This window comes from Mauremys mutica, chromosome 2, assembly GCF_020497125.1.
Source record: "Mauremys mutica isolate MM-2020 ecotype Southern chromosome 2, ASM2049712v1, whole genome shotgun sequence".
NCBI classification, from domain to species: Eukaryota; Metazoa; Chordata; order Testudines; family Geoemydidae; genus Mauremys; species Mauremys mutica.
The window spans coordinates 138,734,770-138,754,618 of NC_059073.1; the positions used below are offsets into that span (position 1 = coordinate 138,734,770).

Below are 19,849 nucleotides of genomic sequence, written 5' to 3' on the forward strand. Positions count from 1 at the left end.
CCTTCTGGACAGTGTCTATGGTAATAGAATATACCAGCGGTTCTCAAGCTGTGGGTCGGGACCTCAAAGTGGGTCACAACCCCATTTTAATGGGGTCGCCAGGGCTGGCATTTGACTTCCTGGGGCCAGGGTCAAAGCCAGACCCTGGGCCCCAAAGTACAAGTGCCCCACCACACAGGGTCAAAGCCAAAGCCTGTGGGCTTCAGACTTGGGTGGTGGGGCTCAGGATACAGGCCTCCTGCCTGGGGCAGAAGCCTTTGGGCTTCAGTTTCGGCCCCACGCCCAGCACAGCAGGGCTAGGGTGGGCTCAGGCTTCAGTCCCCCCTCCTGGGATCGTGTAGTAATTTTTGTTGTCAGAAGCCTTTCACGGTGCAATGAAGGTTGAGAACCCCTGGAATACAGGCAGTCCTCAGACTTACGACACAATTGGTTCCTGAAATATCGGCACTCGAACATCCACTCCATTGCAGGACCGAGCATCGTAAAAGTCTAAACTAATTGTCGTAAGTCTAATCCAGGTGTCAGTTCAGAAGTGCCGTTCGTCGTAAAGTCAAGGACTGCCTCTATACCATGTTTTCGTAGCGATAGCCCTAGAGCTAATGACAGCGTCAGACCCAGGGAGAAAATCTGGTAGGAAAAAGTGCATTGAAAGAGACCCTGACTTTTACCATTTGCCTTTTGAACTTTCTCTCTGTGTTATCAAAGGGGCTGAAATAACCCTCCTTAATTGTATGCAGCCCATTCAATTGAAATTAAACTTCTTCCACAAATAGTTGTTTTTAACCTACTGGGCCTGGCTTCATCCAGGCTTTTCAACGAATGGTGTGAACGAATATTACTAGCTACATTTCTGAGTGAAATGCCAGTGCAATTATTTGTGGGCACCCGGGAAACGAGAAACTCTCTCTGCAAATCAGGCCCATTGTATCTAGCATGATAGAGCATGTTCGATTTATAGGGCCTGGTGCTTTTTGTCACTATAAATCTGGAGTGGCCCCAGTGAAGTCAGGGGGGTTAGCGAGAGCCAAATGAATCCAGGACACTTTTTTAACAGGTCTCTGGCTAAAGTCTTGGGCAAAACTTGCACTTTGTGCGGTAAATAAGTGAACCACAAATTCCAGGTGTCCGTATCTCCCAGCTCCATCTTGTGGCAAAACATTTTATAAGGAGATTGTCAGGCTCAACGGGTAGTGATCAATGGCTCCATGTCTAGTTGGCAGCCGGTTTCAAGTGGAGTGCCCCAAGGGTTGGTCCTGGGGCCGGTTTTGTTCAATATCTTTATTAATGATCTGGAGGATGGTGTGGACTGCACTCTCAGCAAGTTTGCAGATGACACTAAACTTGGAAGAGTGGTAGATATGCTGGAGGGTAAGGATAGCATACAGAGGGATCTAGACAAATTAGAGGACTGGGCCAAAAGAAACCTGATGAGGTTCAACAAGGACAAGTGCAGAGTCCTGCACTTAGGACGGAAGAATCCCATTCACTGTTACAGATTAGAGACCGAATGGCTGGGCAGCAGTTCTGCAGAAAAAGACCTAGGGGTTACAGTGGATGAGAAGCTGGATATGAGTCAACAGTGTGCCCTTGCTGACAAGAAAGCTAATGGCATTTTGGGCTGTATAAGTAGGGGCATTGCCAGCAGATCGAGGGATGTGATCCTTCCCCTCTATTCGAGATTGGTGAGGCCTCATCTGGAGTACTGTGTCCAGTTTTGGGCCCCACACTACAAGAAGGATGTGGAGAAATTGGAAAGAGTCCAGCGGAGGGCAACAAAAATGATTAGGGGGCTGAAGCACATAACTTATGAGGAGAGGCTGAGGGAACTGGGATTGTTTAGTCTGCAGAAGAGAAGAATGAGGGGAGATTTTATAGCTGCTTTCAACTACCTGAAAGGGGGTTCCAAAGAGGATGGATCTAGACTGTTCTCAGTGGTACCTGATGACAGAACAAGGAGTAATGGTCTCAAGTTGCAGTGGGGGAGGTTTACGTTGGATGTTAGAAAAAACTTTTTCACTAGGAGGGTGGTGAAGCACTGGAATGGGTTACCTAGGGAGGTGGTGGAATCTCCTTCCTTAGAGGTTTTTAAGGTCAGGCTTGACAAAGCCCTGGCTGGGATGATTTAGCTGGGAATTGGTCCTGCTTTGAGCAGGGAGTTGGACTAGATGACCTCCTGAGGTGCCTTCCAACCCTGATATTCTATGATTCTATGAGACATAAATTGCTGCTGAAATCTCAGCTGGCAAATTAAAAATGTTTCACCTGTCGAAGAAGGATTTTATCTTAGTAGATAAGGAAAGTGAGACACTTATGGAGTGCATCCCTTACATAGACAAATATGGGATTTAGTTGGTGCAGATGTAAGCTTTGGTGTATGGGTGTGTGCGCGCATGTGTGTGCACACACACAAGATACAGATTTAGCAAAAGTCGCATCACGAAGATGCCCCTGTTCTTATTTTGGTGATCTCTGCCATGTTTTAAAAGGACACTGTGGGTGAGGTAATCTCTTTTATTGGACCCACTTCTGTTGGTGAGAGAGACGAGCTTTCGCCGACAGAGAGCTCTTGAAAGCTTGTCTCTCTCACCAACAGAAGTGGGTCCAATAAAAGAGATTACCTCACCCACCTTGTCTTTCTAATATCCTGAGACCAACACAACTACAGCTACACGTTTTAAAGGATAGAGGTTCACATGTGGGGCCTAATTCTCCTCTCTCTCTTACACAGATACAAATCAGGAAAGTCCACTGAAAGCAGTGGAGTTACCCTAGTGTAAAGTTGGCGTGAACAGAGAATTAGATCCTTATGTATTTTAGATGGTGAGAGATTGGATTATAGAAGCAGCTTGGGTCTGTGAGTTAGGATGGTATTCATGAGAGACCTGGAACACCGTTTTCAGAAATACACTGCAAGAACTAATATGTTGAGCTCTACAAAATCAGTGAAAGGAATCCAAAAACTTGATTTAAGTAGAGAAACCAGATCATTTTAATTGTTGTTAGTAGCTGGACAATTTCTCAGGAAATTTTTTAGAAGTTTGGATACTTATTTACTCCATCAGTCAGAGTTAACTTCAAAGTGAATGCTGAGGTTGAAGCCTGAGTGGAAAGGAAACCCCTCTGAACGTTTCAGATGTGATAATGGATTCAATTTTCTGTTCCCCCAGGCTTGCCTTGTTCACATGGGTTTAGAATCACATTACGAATATAGAAATCTTTTGGATCTTTTGAAGTTAGGGGAATTACAACTGGGATTTTACTTTGACCCATCTGTTCAGGTTCATCTGCTAAAATGGTTGGAGGCCTGTTAGTAGATTAAAACAAAATAAAACATAGTAATAATTTTCCCTTCAAAATTACATGTGGTCAATACCATTTCCCTCCCCCATCCCACCCTCAAGTCAGTCTTCTTTGACTTAAGTATATTTTTATTGTTTCTAGGTTTTCCCTCGTTGCAGACAGATGGATTGGCAACTGTTAACTTCCAGAGCACCCCACCTCCGCCTCCACCCAAGAGCAAACCCTATGAGAATAGCAACTCCAGGAACTCTTTGGAGGTAGGGAAATTGGAACTGACACTTTTTTGGAAGCTGGCTCTTGAGAAAGCCGCACCAGTGGAACTTTCCCGGTTGCTCTTAGGGTGGTGCTACTTGAAACTTGTCTGATCAGTTTGCTGGTTTGCTTCCTGAAACCACAAGAGAGCAAGAAGTTTTCCGCTCAATGGGAAGGCAGTCTAGCCAGTCCCCTTCTTCAGCTGAAAAGAACATGTTTTCCTTGCCTTGGCAAAATCTGCTGTATCCAATGTTTTGTGTTTACTTGTTATTGAAAACACAAACTAACACGTTGATCTGGGAGTTTAATAATTATAGTCAGGGTGTAAATATCACAGTTCTCTCCACTACTGAAAAAAAGAAGAAACAGGGAGAACTTCTAGGCCAAGATTTTCAAAAGTGACTAATGATTTATGGGTGCCCAACTTTCAGACACCGGGAAGGAGCCTGATTTTCCCAGGGTGGGTGGTTTTCACTTTCTGAAAACCAAGGCCCCTGATATTAAAATTATTGACCAAGATAATTTTCTAGTCTTTACAAGTCACCATCTCATTGTGGTATCATATTATCTTCAATGTATAGTACTGTAGTGCCTTTTATTGGAAAGCATCTGAAAGTGCTTCACAAGGTTAGCATGCTAATATCCATATTAAGGATCCTTTCATCCTGAACTGAAATGCAACCTCCTCTGGAGTGGAACACAGCATCTGTTTAACGCATAGCAACCTTGAATATCCCTTTGGAACAGAACAGGAAGAACGCCCTATCCAACCAAAGCTGCAGAGAAAGTTTAGAGAGGGATAGTGTAATAACCTGAGTTGGAATTTGGCCAGTAATACTGAGCTTTTAATATCATCATTCTTTATTTTTAAAATAATGAAAATGGGACATTTTCGGCTCTGTCTACTCCATGAGCTGGGGTGGGCTTCCTGTGCCCATGTGCACATACTCACACTCGCTTGATGCAGCCACTGTAGCGATAGTGCAGGCACAACTGAGCTGTGCTGAATACGTACCCATTGGTTTCAGGGAGTTGTACTTGGCATGAATCAGCCATGTCTCTGCTACTGCTACCCAGGCTGCCATGGCAGCACAGCTGTTTATACTCATGCTAGCTCGATGAGAGCTAGAAATAGGAGTCCACCAGCAGGGAATTGCTCCCCTAGCTCGTAGTGTAGAAGTAGCCTTGGAGGCCACAGTGCCTCTGGCCTCAGTTTTACATTGATTCCAAATGATGGCACCTCTCGCAGGGCTGGGACATACCCCAGCGTCATACCATGGGACTGTTTCAGTTCTGACCTACAATCCCCCAAAACATGTCCTGCTAGGGATGCTTTAGAGGTCTCCTCTGCAAATCCTGACCTAGTGTGACTTGACGCAGCTTGAGACATGGGGCAGCATTGCTGCACGAGGTGGTGTGACTACAGGAAACATGCGAGTGCCGTGGATGTGCTGGGAATTATTGCGCAAGAGGATTAATGAAGAGCTCCCTTTCCCTGAGCCTTATAAGAAAACGGATTACTAACATGCGGGTGCTATGTTGTCATTGACCTTAGTCTGGAGCCAGACGGGACTGATGCAGGAGAGACTGTAAACGTATTTTTCTGCACATTGCTTTTTAAGTCATAAAGCCCCCACCTAACCCTTCCTTTATTTTCCCTAACTAGTTTTGAAATCCAGGCAGTTGAGGCTGAGCAAGGGGAGAGCACATGGCCTCTTGCTCACCCAGCCTTCTTTCAGGTCTTGCTTATTCCAAATGTGCCCCTTAATAGCCGATGTGCATTGGTTAAAGTAGCTGAAGGGAAAAATGCAAAGAACCAAAGAGAGTGCAAATTTGTGCAAAACCAAGGGGCGCTCTTTAAAATCCTGTACTTTGTGCAGGAAGGGTGTGACTTTTGTACTGGAACTCGTGGCTTGATTCACTGATTCCTTGCACCATGTGCAGTCATTTACACCATTGCAAAGAGATGTGAATGCTACCATTCTGACTGGGTAGCATTTTACACCCACTTGGCCCTCACTGCACCTGTGTAAATGATCACACAAGTTGCAGCTCAGTGGAAAAATCAGGCCCTTGGTGTTACTCAGTGGAGTTCACCCATCAGGACAGGTGGTATTTCAAGGCTCCAGCACTGCAGGAAAGGAGTATTGTCCCCATTTTACAGATGGGAAAAATGTTGCACACAGGCTTACTGAAACTCAGACAGAGAGTCAGAGGCAGAACCCAAATGTACTGATTCCTAGACTTGCGTTCTATCACCTGGTGCCGAGAAATTCCATTTGGAGTGGAATTGGAGGATTTGATCCTGAAATAAATAGCAGGGAATGCAGCACCATCTAGATGTCTGTTGCTGGTAGAGAAGAACTTCTCACCTCCTGGTTATGTGTTTTATCTTTCCAGGTTGCCCCACCACTGCCCAGCAGACGTGAAGTCAAACCTCCCCCTCCGCCTCCGAAAGCAAGAAAATCCAGCATCATCTCTTCGGAGCAGGGATTGCAATAAGGATTCCCTCTGCGTACCGAATAACACCTTGAGTGAAATGGGCTGCTTTTCTTTTACTGTCACTCTGGGTCTTTCCAGCCCTAAAGACTGGTGATCCCATCTTCCATTCCCTTCCCTGGGAGTTTCCCCCAGGTAATTCCAAAATAAGCCACTTGAACTGTATATATTTTGCATTCTCAACCCTCTGATTTTCCTTGCACACATTAAGACACTAAGCCTGATGGGGAACCCTGTGAGCTTTAAAATGGAGGCAGTGTTACCAGAAATCTGAGGCTCATACCCCAAAAGGGCTTGTCTCTACTGGTGGTGGTTCCACAAGTGTAACTGTATCAGCGCGAACCCCTTGTGCAGAGTTGCCACGCTGGTGTAAAAAGGATTTGCAGCAGCACTTAAACCGAGATCAGCCACGTCAATGCAAAACACTCCTTATACTGCCCCAGCATGTTTGCATTACAGGTTTATACCTATGCAGCTGCACCAGTGGGGCGGAGGGTCAAGGAGGAGTAAGGGAGCCCTGATTTGCATGGAATGGACCAGATTGCCGCCATTCCCATCTGTGAAATGCAGCCCCTGGAGATGACAGGTGCTAACTTGTGATGTTCTGCCTCAATTCAAGCAGCCTCACGAGGTTCTGATTGTGGCCTGAGACCTGCTGCGAGCAAAAATGATCACCACCTGCAGGGCCCTGACGTCTCTGCTGGTCACCCCTGTGTATTAAAGATGAGGGCAGGTTGCTCACACTTGGGCCAACAATGGTGGCAGCTCACTCTCAGTGGAGAGTTTGGATTCGCCAACACTGCCTCAGACCTTTGCTTTGATTCTTGTTTGAATACTGCAAAGCAGTTGATGCTCTGCTCAGCCTGCGTGCTCATGGGACACAATAGGCTACGACATCTTTTTTTTTTTTTTTAAATAACTGAACAATGGTGCAAAAAAAGTCCTCTCTTCCCGGGTAGGCGTTGCTTTAGCATTAACAGGTTGCAATTCTCATTATGGGCAGCTCATCAAGAGGACAGAGGTTATGTCTGCATTGTGAGAAAAGACCCACAGCATGGCCACAGCTGGCCCGGGTCAGCTGACTCAAGCTCACAGGGCTTGGGCTGCGGGGCTATAAGATTACAGTGCAGACGTTCAGGCTGGGGCTGGAGCCTGGGCTCTGGGACCCCACAAGGGGGGGAGGGTCTCAGAGCCTGGGCTCCCAAGCATCTACACTGTTGACCTTAGCAGTGTGAAAAATCGGGACACTTTTTTTCCCACATTGCAGGGGGTTAGTTGTGTACATAAGACAAAGTCCCTAATATCAAGACGTTTGGTCACCCTAGTTGTCCTAGGTTCTGAGACTTGGTTTTTATCACAGTATAGATGTACATCTGAATCTCATAAACCAACCTCAATAACCATTAGTCTTTCAAATCCCAGTTGAACTCTTGGCCAACAACCTTCCAATCCACGCACTCACAAACACCCCCCCTCTTACTGCACCCTGTTGTTGCAACTCTTCTTGTGCCTTTTGTCCTGTGCCTTTTGTCTGAGAGCTTCCATTGTGTTCTGCACACAAAACGCTTGGCCTAACTTTTAACGATCACTAAACTCAAATGAGTCACACCTAGGTCTGAGAGGGACATGAAAGACTGAGCAGTACACCCTGAAGTTTCTGGTTTCTTGAGTTGCTCCAGTTCCTTGTGGGCTGTGTTTGGTGAATATGACAATTATGCTGTTTAGGGATATTTCATGGAATCAGTTCTAATTCTTCTCTCTTAATTACTTATTCCTTTCTTCTGTTGTTTTCAGTGTGTGGCAGCAGCATTCTGTTTAATAAGTTTTCACTGCCCGATAGTCAATCTAAATTTTCTTCTATAACTTCATCCCATGACTCCTATTTATACTGCCACTTGCCACCCTAAATAATTCCTTTCCCTGTTTGGTGTTAACATCCTTCAAAAGCATGTAGACCAGTTTTGCGGTCCCTCCCTCAGGGCATGATCCAGAGACCGCTCGAGTCAATGGGCATCTTTCCATTGAATTTAGCGGGCTCTGGATCAGGCCCTTAGTCCGAATAGGTAGGTCATTATCATAACTCTTGTAATCTTGTTTCGTAAATCAATCCCTCCAGCACCCTGCTCATTTTCATCACCCTGTACTCTGTCCATAGTTTTCTGGTCACATGATGATCTGAATAGCTGAGGTCAATTTAAAAATGTGTACTTGTTCTTTTTAGCCCTGCAAAACAAATGAAAGAACTAGGTGGCCTATATTCTGCATTCCCTTTCTCTGTCTAGGTTTGTATATTATGATCATCACCAAAGTATCTTAAGGTATGTCTACACTGCAATGAAAAGTCCGTGGCACCCAGACTCAGAACCAGGTCAGTTGACTTGACCTCCCAGAGCTTGGGCTGCAGGGCTAAAAATATCAGTGCAGATGTTTGGGCTGGGGCTGTAGCCCAAGCCCAGACTTTGAGGTCCTCCCCATTGTGGGGCCTCAAAGCCTGGACTCCAGATCGAGCCCAGTCATCTACACTGCAATTGTATAGCCCCCCGGCCCAAGCCCTGCGAGCCCAAGTCAGCTGATGCAGCTCTGACCTGAGTCTTTATTGCAGTGTAAACCATACCCTGTGTGAATGGATCAGAAACCTTTCTGCTAAGTTCTGATTGCTGAATCCTTATGCCTTTAGTGATGATTTTGGTTCAGCCCTGTCCTAGCAGTGGATCCACCTGCAAACGTGGTGGCAGTTCAAATCTGGATCCAAACTTTGCAAGAGGAGCACAGCTTTGGTTCAGGACCCTTTCTAATTAGAAGGCTAGGTCCTCAGGTGGTTTTAAATCATGTAGAGCCACTGAAAACACTGCTGAGGATGTGGCCTGCAATATTCAAAACATTTATCATTTAACATAGGCTATTCCAACATAATTTCTCCTGCTATTGCTATACAAACTAGTTCCACTACCTCATTGAAAAACAAAAGGCTTTTAAGCCTACGTAAAGCACTGTCCAATAGCATTGCAATCTTATTGAAAATATTTTTATTCAGACTGGAACAATCCAATCTTGTGTCATATGTTTCTCTGGTGTCTGTTTGGATGAAAACAGAAACCTGCAGAAGCTGCTTTCACTGTGCTGCCCGTATGCCTCCATAAACAGATTGCATTCGTTAAAGGCTCCTATCAGATTCACATCACAAAATAAGTTGGAGACATTTTAGAAGTCGCACTGCCGTCACATCACATATGCCTGCAGCCGTGTTCGCTATAGTGCGCACACAAGTGTCTTTTGGGCAGCTGCCTTCTCCAGGGAAAGCTTTGAAAACCTTTCTGAACATCTTGACCATATTCCACCTCCGCCCCCAATCCCCAGAGCATCATATTGTCAGTTCCACATTACATTCCTGGACATAGACATTGCTTGACTTGAAAACCTCAGGGGTTTCTTTTTTTATACCCACTCTTTTCCTACCATCCCTGATACACACACGCACACAATCCTGAAATCCTTACTCAAAACTCTCACTGAAGTCCGTGAGAACTTTGTCTGAGTGAGGAGTGTAGGGTCTGGTACAAGTGAATAGTGTGTGTGCATATTTCACCTTGTATTAATTCAGTCACTTTTCCAGTCCTTCACTGATAGTCAGTATCAGCCACGTACTTACTTAATTTCCTTGCAAAAGAGGGAATATTCCAAGCACAAAGTGGATGCAATGGTAAATTTCCTCTCACTCTTAATATCAGGCAGAAAGCATGAATGTTTGCAAGAACTACAGCTAGTGGCTTTTCCCACCATGAGTACAAGAGATAGGAAGGGATATTGCAATAGTCTGGCTTATCTCTAGTTTTATTTCTCTCTGTTTTGATCTACTCCATTAGCCTTTTACTCGCTGGTATATTTTGTGTGCTTGCCAACTGTATGTAAAAGGAGAAATGGGGCCTGATCAAAAAGCCCAGATTTGAACAACCTTGAAATTTGGAAAGAACGTTGCAGCCTTAACTCTAGAATGAACCAAACTCAAAATCTCAATCCTGACACCCTCAAACTTTGGATCCAAATCTGATCTCTAGCAACATCCTGACATTTCCTCCTTCCACCTGTGTTTTAAATTCTTGTTCTTTCCCATTTTTCAGCCTTGTTACAGAGAGGATTGATAGACAAGGTACCTGGTATGTAAGGGGTTAAAATGCTCTCTCTGCCATCCAGAGATAGCTGCTAGAAGTTAGGATTGTCAGCAGTAACTCAACAGTACTAACACCTGAGTTACCCAGCGGCTAAACTAATCACCTAAGGCTAACAGAGATAGAAGAAAGAACAGGAGTACTTAAGGTGCCACAAGTACTGCTGTTCTTTTTGCGGATACAGACTAACACGGCTGCTACTCTGAAACAGATAGGAGAGCTGTAGGAAGCTCTGTCGATTGCCTCTGAACTTCAAGAAGACCCAGGCTTTTTGGTGGAGCTGTGTCTGATACAAGCCACATTTTGATTCTTGGCCTTCATTAGTTGAGCTCTTAAACAGGTTGCTCCCTGGCACCAGCTTGCCTGACAACTTCCTTACAGTTTGCCTCGATGAGCTGGCTGCACCACTCAGGCTTTTCTTCTTGCCGGCTTGTCGTCCGGCCAGTTTGAGATTGTTCTAGTTTAGACCTCACTTCTACAGGAGGGGGATAGGGCAGCTGTCGCCTAAGCAGGACGTGGAGAATTTGAGAGGTCCTGTGTATTACCTTCATCTTTAAACTCTCGCCTACACTTGGGGGAGTTTTTATTTGCTGTCTTCAGTCTGTCTGTAACTGGGGTTAGCCTCTCCTACTCCCTTTCTCCTCCTTGGGTGCAAAACCTGCTCACGAATGGACGTTGGTTTCCTTAGAGGTGTATTGCTGAGCGGAGGGCAGTGTTCAAGGGGTCATATCCTCAGCTGCTATAAATCAGATTGTCTCGTGAAGACCAGGGGCAAAATGTTCAAGTATCAAAGTGATTTAGGAGCCTTGTTCCCATTTTCAGAAGTAGGGTGGCCAGATGTCCTGATTTTATAGGGACAGTCCCGATTTTGGGGTCTTTTTCTTATATAGGCTCCTATTACCCCCCACCCCCATCCCATTTTTCACATTTGCTGTCTGGTCCCCCTACTGGGAAGAGCCATAGGTCCTTACTGCCAGATTTTTAAAGGTATTTAGGCATCTAAAGATTAAATCTATGGGAGCTAAGTACCTTGGCACTTCTGACAATCCTACTAGATACCTATCTGTATCACTAGGCTCCTAAATAGCTTTGAAAATCTGGCCCTCAGAAACCGAAGTCATTGAAAGTTTTAAGAACCTAAATCCATTTTGAAAATGGGAATTAGGCTTCTAAATTCTTGGAATGCTTTTGAAAATGTTACCCAGTCTCTCCCAAGGACAAGCTCCACCATGATGTAATCAGTCCATGGCAGAAATGAGAGCTTACTTTTGTGCTGACCATAACCGTTTAAAAACAAAAAACCAAAAAAACCCAAACCTGGAAACCAAAAATCCAGTCTGCACTGAAAAAATATTTACATAATCCCACTTCCTAGCTATGCTGTTCAAAACGAGTGTTATGTTTCAATTCCCAGAACCTTTTAAATCACGATTGGAGGTTTTCTTAAAAGATCTGCTTTAGTTCAGACAGGAATTATTTTAGGGAAGTTCTTGGCCTGCATTATACAGGAAGGCCGACTAGATGATCACAATGGTCCCTTCTGGCCTTGGAATCTGCTAGTCTACTCACATTTTTTCCACTGAGAAATTTGCGCACCCTTTGCTTTTCGGGTGCTTTTAATTTAAAATTTGTAATGCCAGGATAAATTTGATTTAAAATATTACAGGTTCTTATCCATGCCTGGGGGAGAAATGGGCAGTTTTCCCTTTCAGTGGATTATTAGATTAGGAAAGGAGGTTGACTCAAGTGAAAACTGTTCTGGGAGTGGCAGTGGCAGACAAGGCAACTGTGCCTATCAAGGAGTTGTTGAAAATTTGCATCTAATAAACTTTCCTACTTGTGCCTGCCAGCATACCTTCCACAAATGAACCGTGAGTTAGACTTGTAGTGATAATGTAGGATTCATTGCTCCAGATTTACTGTCCTTATTTATTTTTATAATTGTAAATTGAAATATTAAAAAGACTGATGTGTCTGTAATTTAACTAATTTTTTTTTTGGTAGTGAAGACATTCCTGAATACTGCTGGTTCCCTTTTTCAATCCCAGCTGTATGTTAAAAGCTGCTCTATCATATATATCACTGTTTTCATTTCCAGCAACAGCTGTAGACCAAACTCTTTAATTGCCCAGCAAGAACCTCCCTCTAAGATTCCAGGGGAACCTGAAAACACCTGAGTAACATGGCAGAACTGATCTCCTGACATTAAAGGGAGTGCCTTTCAAAAGCGCACACCCAGTGTTGGCCTAACTCGGGCCAGGTCTACTCTACACACTTCAGTGTAACTACGTTGCTCAGGGGTGTGAGAACTCCACATCCCTGAGCAATGAAGTTATACCGGCCGTATAGACAGCACTATGTCAGCAGGAGAGTTTCTCCTGCCAACATAGCTACCACCTCTAGCAGAGGTGGAGTAACTAAGCTGATGCATGAGCTCTCTCTCTCCTGTTGGCTTAGGACATCTTCACAATTTTACAGAGGCGTAGCTGCACTGTTTGTAGTGTAGACTTGCCCTCAGCTTCTATTAAGTCTCACTGGCTTCCACTGTCTATGTAAACTCCTCTCCTATTACAGAATATAACATCGTAATGAGAACTTAGTTAGGCCAGCACTGCGGGCTCTGGAAAATCCCATTCCAAAAGTTCATAATGCCACATACTGTTAACATATACAGATAATATTGGCTTGATCTATCTTCCTGTATGTGTTAATTGATGATGTTGGTATTATGACAATTTAATACCATGAGTAGGGGATATGTTCCTCTTGAATGCTGGGAAAACTTACTTTTATGTTGTGGCATAGCTTCCTTCCAGTTTGATTCCTTGGAGGTACTTGACTTGATTATTTAAGTTTTTAAAACCACTGTGGGCTGCAAGTAGCCTCATAGCCCCCTGCAGCTGACTCACCAATACATACAGCTTCTAAACTGGTTCTGAAGAAAGGGCCAGAGCCAAGCTTTGGAAAAGGGATTCTGCACCTCTGACTAAATAGCATATTATTTACTGAGACTGTAAAGCCAGCTGTACAAATGTATGTGTTTTGAAAACAGCGTGTTTACTGTTGTAAAGTTTGTAAATATTTTTTTAAATAAATGTAGATTGAGCAAACCAGGAAAAAACACCCTAAATGTCTTCCATGCATGGACTATTGAAATGCAAGTGAAATTATGTGTTATTTCATAGTAGGTAACTTACATGTATTACACTAATGTCCAGAGGCCCCAACAAACATTATGGGCCCATTTTGCTAGACACTGTTTGTACACATGAAAAGTCACACAATAGATCAGTGGCAAGTAGAACCCAAGTCTCTTGAATCCCAGTGCATTGCCCCAAGCGGACATTTATCTTATCCAAGAGCTAATACGCTACTCAAAAAAAATATTTCCAACATTTCTATATGGTTTGTGTATTTGAACATTTATGCACATGACACTGTCATCCAAACAGAGGTCAGACCTTAGAGCTAAATCATTGCTTTGAAATGTTACAGTAACAGGTCCTTTGTTCCATTTGCCTTCATGAATTCAGATCTTCTTTCGCCCCGCGTCTCCTTCAATCAGACTTGCCTGTAACACACATGGTATGACTTGATTTTTTTTTTTTTAAAGAGGAAAAATTACTTGGTTTGGAATTTTAAGGCCAGATGAAATACTAAAATATTCTGCATGGAGGGTCTCCATCAGGAAGAGGGCTAGACCTGCATAAATCTGAACTAAGTGACTCTCTGCCACCTGCTTATGTAGGTGATAGTACACCATAACTTACATTTATAATAGTTCCTTTCATCCCACTCCTACATCTAGCACAGGGGTTCTCAAAGTGAGGGTCAGGACCCTTTGGGCTCACGAGCTGTCAGCCTCCACCCCAAACCCTGCTTTGCCTCCAGCATTTATAATGGTGTTAAATATATTAAAAAGTGTTTTTAATTTATAAGGGGGGGGCACTCTCAGAGGCTCGCTATGTGAAAGGGGTCACCGGTACAAAAGTTTGAGAACCACTAATCTAGCAGTTTGCCCGCCTCTGAAATGCAGCCGTTTCTGGAGTGCAACACAGTTACTGTTGAACAATGAATAGCAACAACAGTTTAGGACAAGTAGTGAAGAAATGTAGTCATTTGAAGTATAAATATGTTAAGTGTCCCTATACAAATGTAGCCTTTGACCAGAATACCAGAGCTAAAATCTTACTTTCTGCTATGGCGTATCTTAGGACTGTCACAGCACCACTTCCTGCAATATCTAGTCTGCCATTCAGGTACTGACCTACCTTGCCATATCTATTGTTCTTGTAGCCTGAGATTCTATTGATCTAGTCTAGGGAAATATACTGTCTTTCTCCCAAACTATAATAGTTAAGTACTTTATAGGGCTCCCATTACTATGGTATGCAAGCACCACAGAACCTAAGGTATTTATTCTCAACTCCCCTGTGAGGTAGAAATATGTGGTTATCCCCATTTTACAGAGACACTAAGCCCCAGATTTTTAAAGGTAGATAAGTGCTTAGTGGGATTTTCAAAAGAGCCTACATGTCTAATTCCCATTGAAAATCCCACTAGGTGCCTGGCTGCTTCCATAGGACCAGATTTTAAAGGAATTTAGGCACCTAAGTGGCTCGCCAAAGCTCACATAGGAAGTCTGTGGCAAAGCATGGAGTTGAATCCCCTTCTGATTCTCATGCTAACCCACAAACCACTGGCCTATCCTTCCGTCTCACTATGTTCTGTAAATGCAAGGTCTAGAGGATAAATTCTGGTATCAATGCAACTAATTGACCACCTCAGAGGTCAGCGATTGAATCGCATAGAGCAGTGGTCCGCAAGCTTTTTATCTTGTGTCCCCCCCCACTTACCCCTATCCGTGCCCTCCCCTCACACTTGGGGGACCTCTGGCAAAGAGATTGCTCTGCCCTTTAGCCTATAGATGTATTTCCTCTGGGAAACCATTGAGATTAGCCTCCCTGAAAGCATCCCCCCTCCGGACACATTCATTTTTATGTGGATCACCTTGTTTTCCCACGGGTTGGTTGCATAACATCCCTGTAACAATTTCAACACTTGGTAACATGGAAAAGTTATATAGGGAAAAGATTGAATGTATTTTCAGTGTCATTCAGCAGCTGGAAATGAGGAGCCAGCAACAAATGACCAGCCAGCTCACTGCAGACTGCAGCAAGTGGGCTGTGGACAATTGGTGGCCCACGGGCCACAGCGTGTATGACATACTACAGGAGAAGCAGATACATAATAGTTAATACCCAAGGCATAAATTCTTACGCTTCTGCATTAAACCCTTCTTTCATCATATCATGTAACAATGCAAATATATTTTAAAAGTAATTTGGGGTTGGCAAACCTGAAAATCCAATTAGTGAGCCTTCAGCTATGAGAAAGAAAGGAAAGGACTTCCTCTTAAATGGGTGAAAAGCATTCAAATGACTCACTGCCTGCTCTTTCCACTACCCCAATAAAGGTTTTCACAGGAGAAAGATCCTTGTGTTAATACTTTCAGAAATTATTCATTATTCGTATTGGAGTAGCGACTAGGAGGCCCAGCCATGGGCCAGGACCCTATTGTGCAAGGTGCTGTACAAAACCCCTGCCCCGAAGAGTTCACAATCCATTCAGTTTGCATTTGAAGTCAAAGCATACTTATGTACACATCTGCATAGTCAGAGTTTGGCCCATATGTTCTGCAGACCTCTGAGTACTGCAACTTTCCAGGGCCGTCTCCTAGCCGAAGTTTGCTTTTGTTCAGTCGGTTGAAGGTGAGACTTAGCAGTGGGTAAATAGGAAACCAAGCTTTTCAAACAGGACTAGTGATTTTGATTGCCTCAGTATTTAGGTGCCTGCCCTGAGACATCACAAAAGGGTCTGATTTTCAGACAGTGATGACCATCTGTCCCATTTAAAGTGCTGGTTGGACATATGAAAATGAAGGCACCCAAAACCCCTTGTCATGTCTGAAAACCTTTGCCCAGCATTCTAGGTTGGACACTAGACTTCTCTGCTCTGTGGTCTGTTCATTAAGGTTCTGCTATTTTTGCTTTGGAGCTTGTACCAGAATAAACACTCCACAGTCAGGGCACACTAGGGGGAGCAGCATCCATATGGCCTGATCCTTCAGCTGGCAGAGTTATTCTGTGGAATTAACAAACTGTGAATGCTGCAAAAAATTGGGATGAAGGTAAAATTTATCTGACTTTAATTTTATTTTCTCATTTGGTGCAGAGGCAGAACCAGCATTGCTAAGCACCAACATCCCCCCAAAAAGTGGTCCTTTGAGTTTCCATTACAATAAATCAAAGCTTTACTTACCAGAACTCCCTTCAGACCACCAAGCATGGAGCGCTGATGTGGGCCACTGCATTCAAAATGCTGCAGTTCACCTATTTTTTCCATTTCACTAGCAATCTGAATTGGAAGAGGATACAAGTCTCATGGAAAGAGAATCTTCTGCTAGAGGACCACCCTACTATGCTAGATGGACATGCTTTTCTACTTCACAAGTTCACCATTCTCCCTCCCCCTGCACAGATCCAGTGTTATCCCACTTTTGTTATAGTAAATTTCACAAATGCTCATGAAAGTAGAGATGAATCAGAGAGGTTAGAAGGCTCCGACAAATGGAAATGGTGGACAGAGGCTTTCAGCACTGGTTACTAGTTTGAATCCAAGTGAATGGTCAACATATGATAGTACCTATTGGGTTTCTGGGAAGTGCTAGGGATCCCCCCTCAGCCTAAGGGGAGGATCTACAGGACCTCAGAAACCCACTGATTTCAGGGGACAACTAATAAAAGAACAGGGACAGGAGTGCAGTCAAAGGGTCATAAGAAGGGAACCTGCCGGGGACACCGAGCAGAGAACCCCGGACAGCACCCACTGTTCCTTGAAGGCGTCAAGGGAGCCAGTGGACACCGCCCAGAGGAACTCCACCCGGATACGTGAACGGACTAAGCCCTAGTCACAGGAGTCTCCATTGGCCAACCTCCTCTCCCTGCACGTATGATAGTATCTATTGGGTTTCCAGGAAATGGGGCGGGCGAAGCCCGCCCCATGCTAACGGAACCCCCCCCCCCCCCCAGCCTAAGGGGAGGTGCCACAGAGCCTCAGAAACCCACTAATTGCGGGGGACAACTAATAAAAGAACAGGGACAGGAGTGCGGTCAAAGGGTCATAAGAAGGGAGCCTGACGGGGACACCGAGCAGAGAACCCCGGACAGCGCCCACTGCTCCTTGAAGGCGTCAAGGGAGCCAGCGGACGCCGCCCAGAGGAACTCTGCCCGGAGACGTGAACGGACTAAGGATCGGAAACAAGCCCCACAGTCGCAGGAGTCTCCATTGGCCAACCTCCTCTCCCTGCACATATGATAGTAAGGGGCAGTTTACCCTCTCCTGAAAGAAAAGGCTAGGCTGATTGGGAAGTAGCCACAGCTGGGGCCATGCCTGACCCTGTTACAAGGGCTCAGGGAGGAGCTGGATCAGTCTCTCTCTAGCTGTGGAGAGAGAAGGACCTAGCTGCTGGGGAGAAAAGGGTACCTGGAGCAGAGCTAGGGCACTTTAGTCTGGCAACTCCCCAGGCTGAGGCCTTGGTAAAGGCCTAGGCAGGTACTGGGGCTGGGAGGTGCAGCCCAGAGATAGGCAGAGGTAGTTGATCCAACCTCCTTGCCACTGATGAGTGGCTATGGCAGACTGCAGTCTGCCCCAGTGAGCAGGGGCTAGAGGATGACTGGCAGTAGCCACTGAGGCAAGGTGGGGCTAGAGGGTTGTGGATTCCCCTGGGAGGGGAGACCCAGACTGTGGGTTACTACTGGGGGCAGAACCCTGAGGTAAAAGGGCACAAGGTGGGATATGGGGCCAGCAGCAGGTGAGATACCAGCCTGCATTGGATGCTCCATACTCTGGAAAAGAGCTAATTCCCGGACGACCGGCAGGAGGCGCCGCACTGGTGAGTCTTCGCTTCACTACAGTGACCAATTACCAGAGGGCAGCTGTTCCTTGTCCTCCCTGAGCTCAAGTGGTGTGAGTGTTGCCATAACAAAAATAGCTGATTGGAACCTTAGCCGACAATATAGCAGAGAAGTTATAGACTGGCTGAAACTGGAAACCATATTTCCCTCTCATTCTTAGAGGTGTTCCCTCCCGTCAAACATGAGATGCTCAGATTTTAAAACACACAGCAGTGCTTAGACAGATAGGGGAAGCTGCCACTGTCTCTCTTCTATGGCTAGAATTGGGTTTCCAGGGCTGTCAAGCTGGCCTCTTTCACTACAATGAAATTTTTTAAATTTTCCAAAAAAAGTTTTAAAAATTCATTAAATGTCCCATATCATGTCTGCACTGCAATTATCCACCCACAGCTGGTCAGCGTGAGCTAGCTCCGGCTCAGGCTGCAGGGCTATAAAACTGCAACGTAGACAGCTGGGTTCAGGTGTCTATACTGCAGTTTTATAGCCCACGGCCCTTCAGCTAATGGCAATATCAGTGGTTGATTAACTGCAGTGTAGTCATACCTTTAGATGCTCAGGCTGCTATTCTGCTCGCATCCCCTGGAGGGCATGGGGGGTAAGGTACAATGAATAAAGTGTCATTTTAAAACCAAGAACCTACCTCTTGGAATGATTCTACCAGATTTTCAGCATCCCGCTTTCCTCCCGGTTGCAGGCCATAAGACCAGTGTTGAGCCAAGCAAATCTCCACAGACAAAATAAACATGAGGAACCTTACAAAGAGCTTCCTGGTCTTCTCCATTCTACCAGGAAGCAAAATATAAAGCAAAAATAGTACAGGGACTGAAGATAGATGGTGGGTACTCTATAAAAAGACAAATTTCACGTAGACTTGCAAAAAGCTGCTGAGAATCCATTGGTCACAAATCCCCCATGCACACCACACCTGATTATTCAATAATCAGTTTATTACATTCAGGTTATGCTCAGTTCTTACAAACACTGTCATGATTTTGTAGTGTATTTCTGGAATGCATCTTAAATTCTGGCCCAATGCACCTGAAATCCAGCTGTAGTTCAAGCTTATTCTAAAAAGTCTGGATGTGTTTATCTCCAGTATTTAGGGTTAGCCCATTATAAAGAAGGGCCATCTGCAAAATTCAAACACCTCCCCAAAGTTTTGGGAGCATCTAGATCCCAAGGTTTTGGTGCAGGCCCACGCAACTGATCCATTCAGTTTAATCAGTTTCTGTTCTAGTACCTCAGTCCTTGAAAAATGCTCTGCAGTCTTTCACAGTCAAGTATCTCTAGACACTGAGCGTGCAAAATGTAATGCATGGTCTGGTTCAAGTACATTACCTGCTTGATGAGAGGAGCTGCTGAATGAATAATCCCAGTTCTGCTTCTTCGGAAAATATCCTATATGTTGTACCTATCAGCTTGCTTTTTATATACACATCTTCCCAACCCTCCTAATACTGAATCTTTCCCTGCAGGTGACAATTTAATTGTCTCATGTGGACTGCAATTTTGTTCTTACATTTGCTATATCGTACCAGAAGTGAAGCACATAATTGAAACACCCCAGGTGTAGCTATTAAATTCAGCTGAGTGTTGTCACTAAGAGCCATAAGCAGTCTTTATTTTAAGAAGCCATAAATCAGAGGTTCCCTAGGG

The 19,849-nt window shown here is 44.7% G+C and overlaps 2 protein-coding genes across 2 annotated transcripts in view; one reads left to right on the forward strand and one right to left on the reverse strand.

Annotated features, from left to right (window-relative positions):
- Positions 1-8,482, forward strand: part of DOCK5 (dedicator of cytokinesis 5) — a 135,459-nt gene extending 126,977 nt beyond the window's left edge. Inside the window, exons 51-52 of the mRNA XM_045004688.1 lie at positions 3,442-3,557; positions 5,953-8,482. Of these exons, the coding sequence (XP_044860623.1) occupies positions 3,442-3,557; positions 5,953-6,054 (218 nt within the window). The 3' untranslated portion in view covers positions 6,055-8,482. The remainder of the gene's footprint in view (positions 1-3,441; positions 3,558-5,952) is intronic.
- Positions 8,483-13,718: 5,236 nt separating this feature from the next.
- Positions 13,719-18,974, reverse strand: GNRH1 (gonadotropin releasing hormone 1). The gene is made up of 3 exons (XM_045004705.1): positions 18,834-18,974; positions 16,539-16,634; positions 13,719-13,788 (listed from the first exon to the last, which is right to left on the reverse strand). The coding sequence occupies exons 1-3, from the start codon at positions 18,972-18,974 to the stop codon at positions 13,747-13,749; spliced, it is 279 nt and encodes a 92-aa protein (XP_044860640.1). The 3' UTR covers positions 13,719-13,746.
- Between the last annotated feature and the right edge of the window lie 875 nt (positions 18,975-19,849).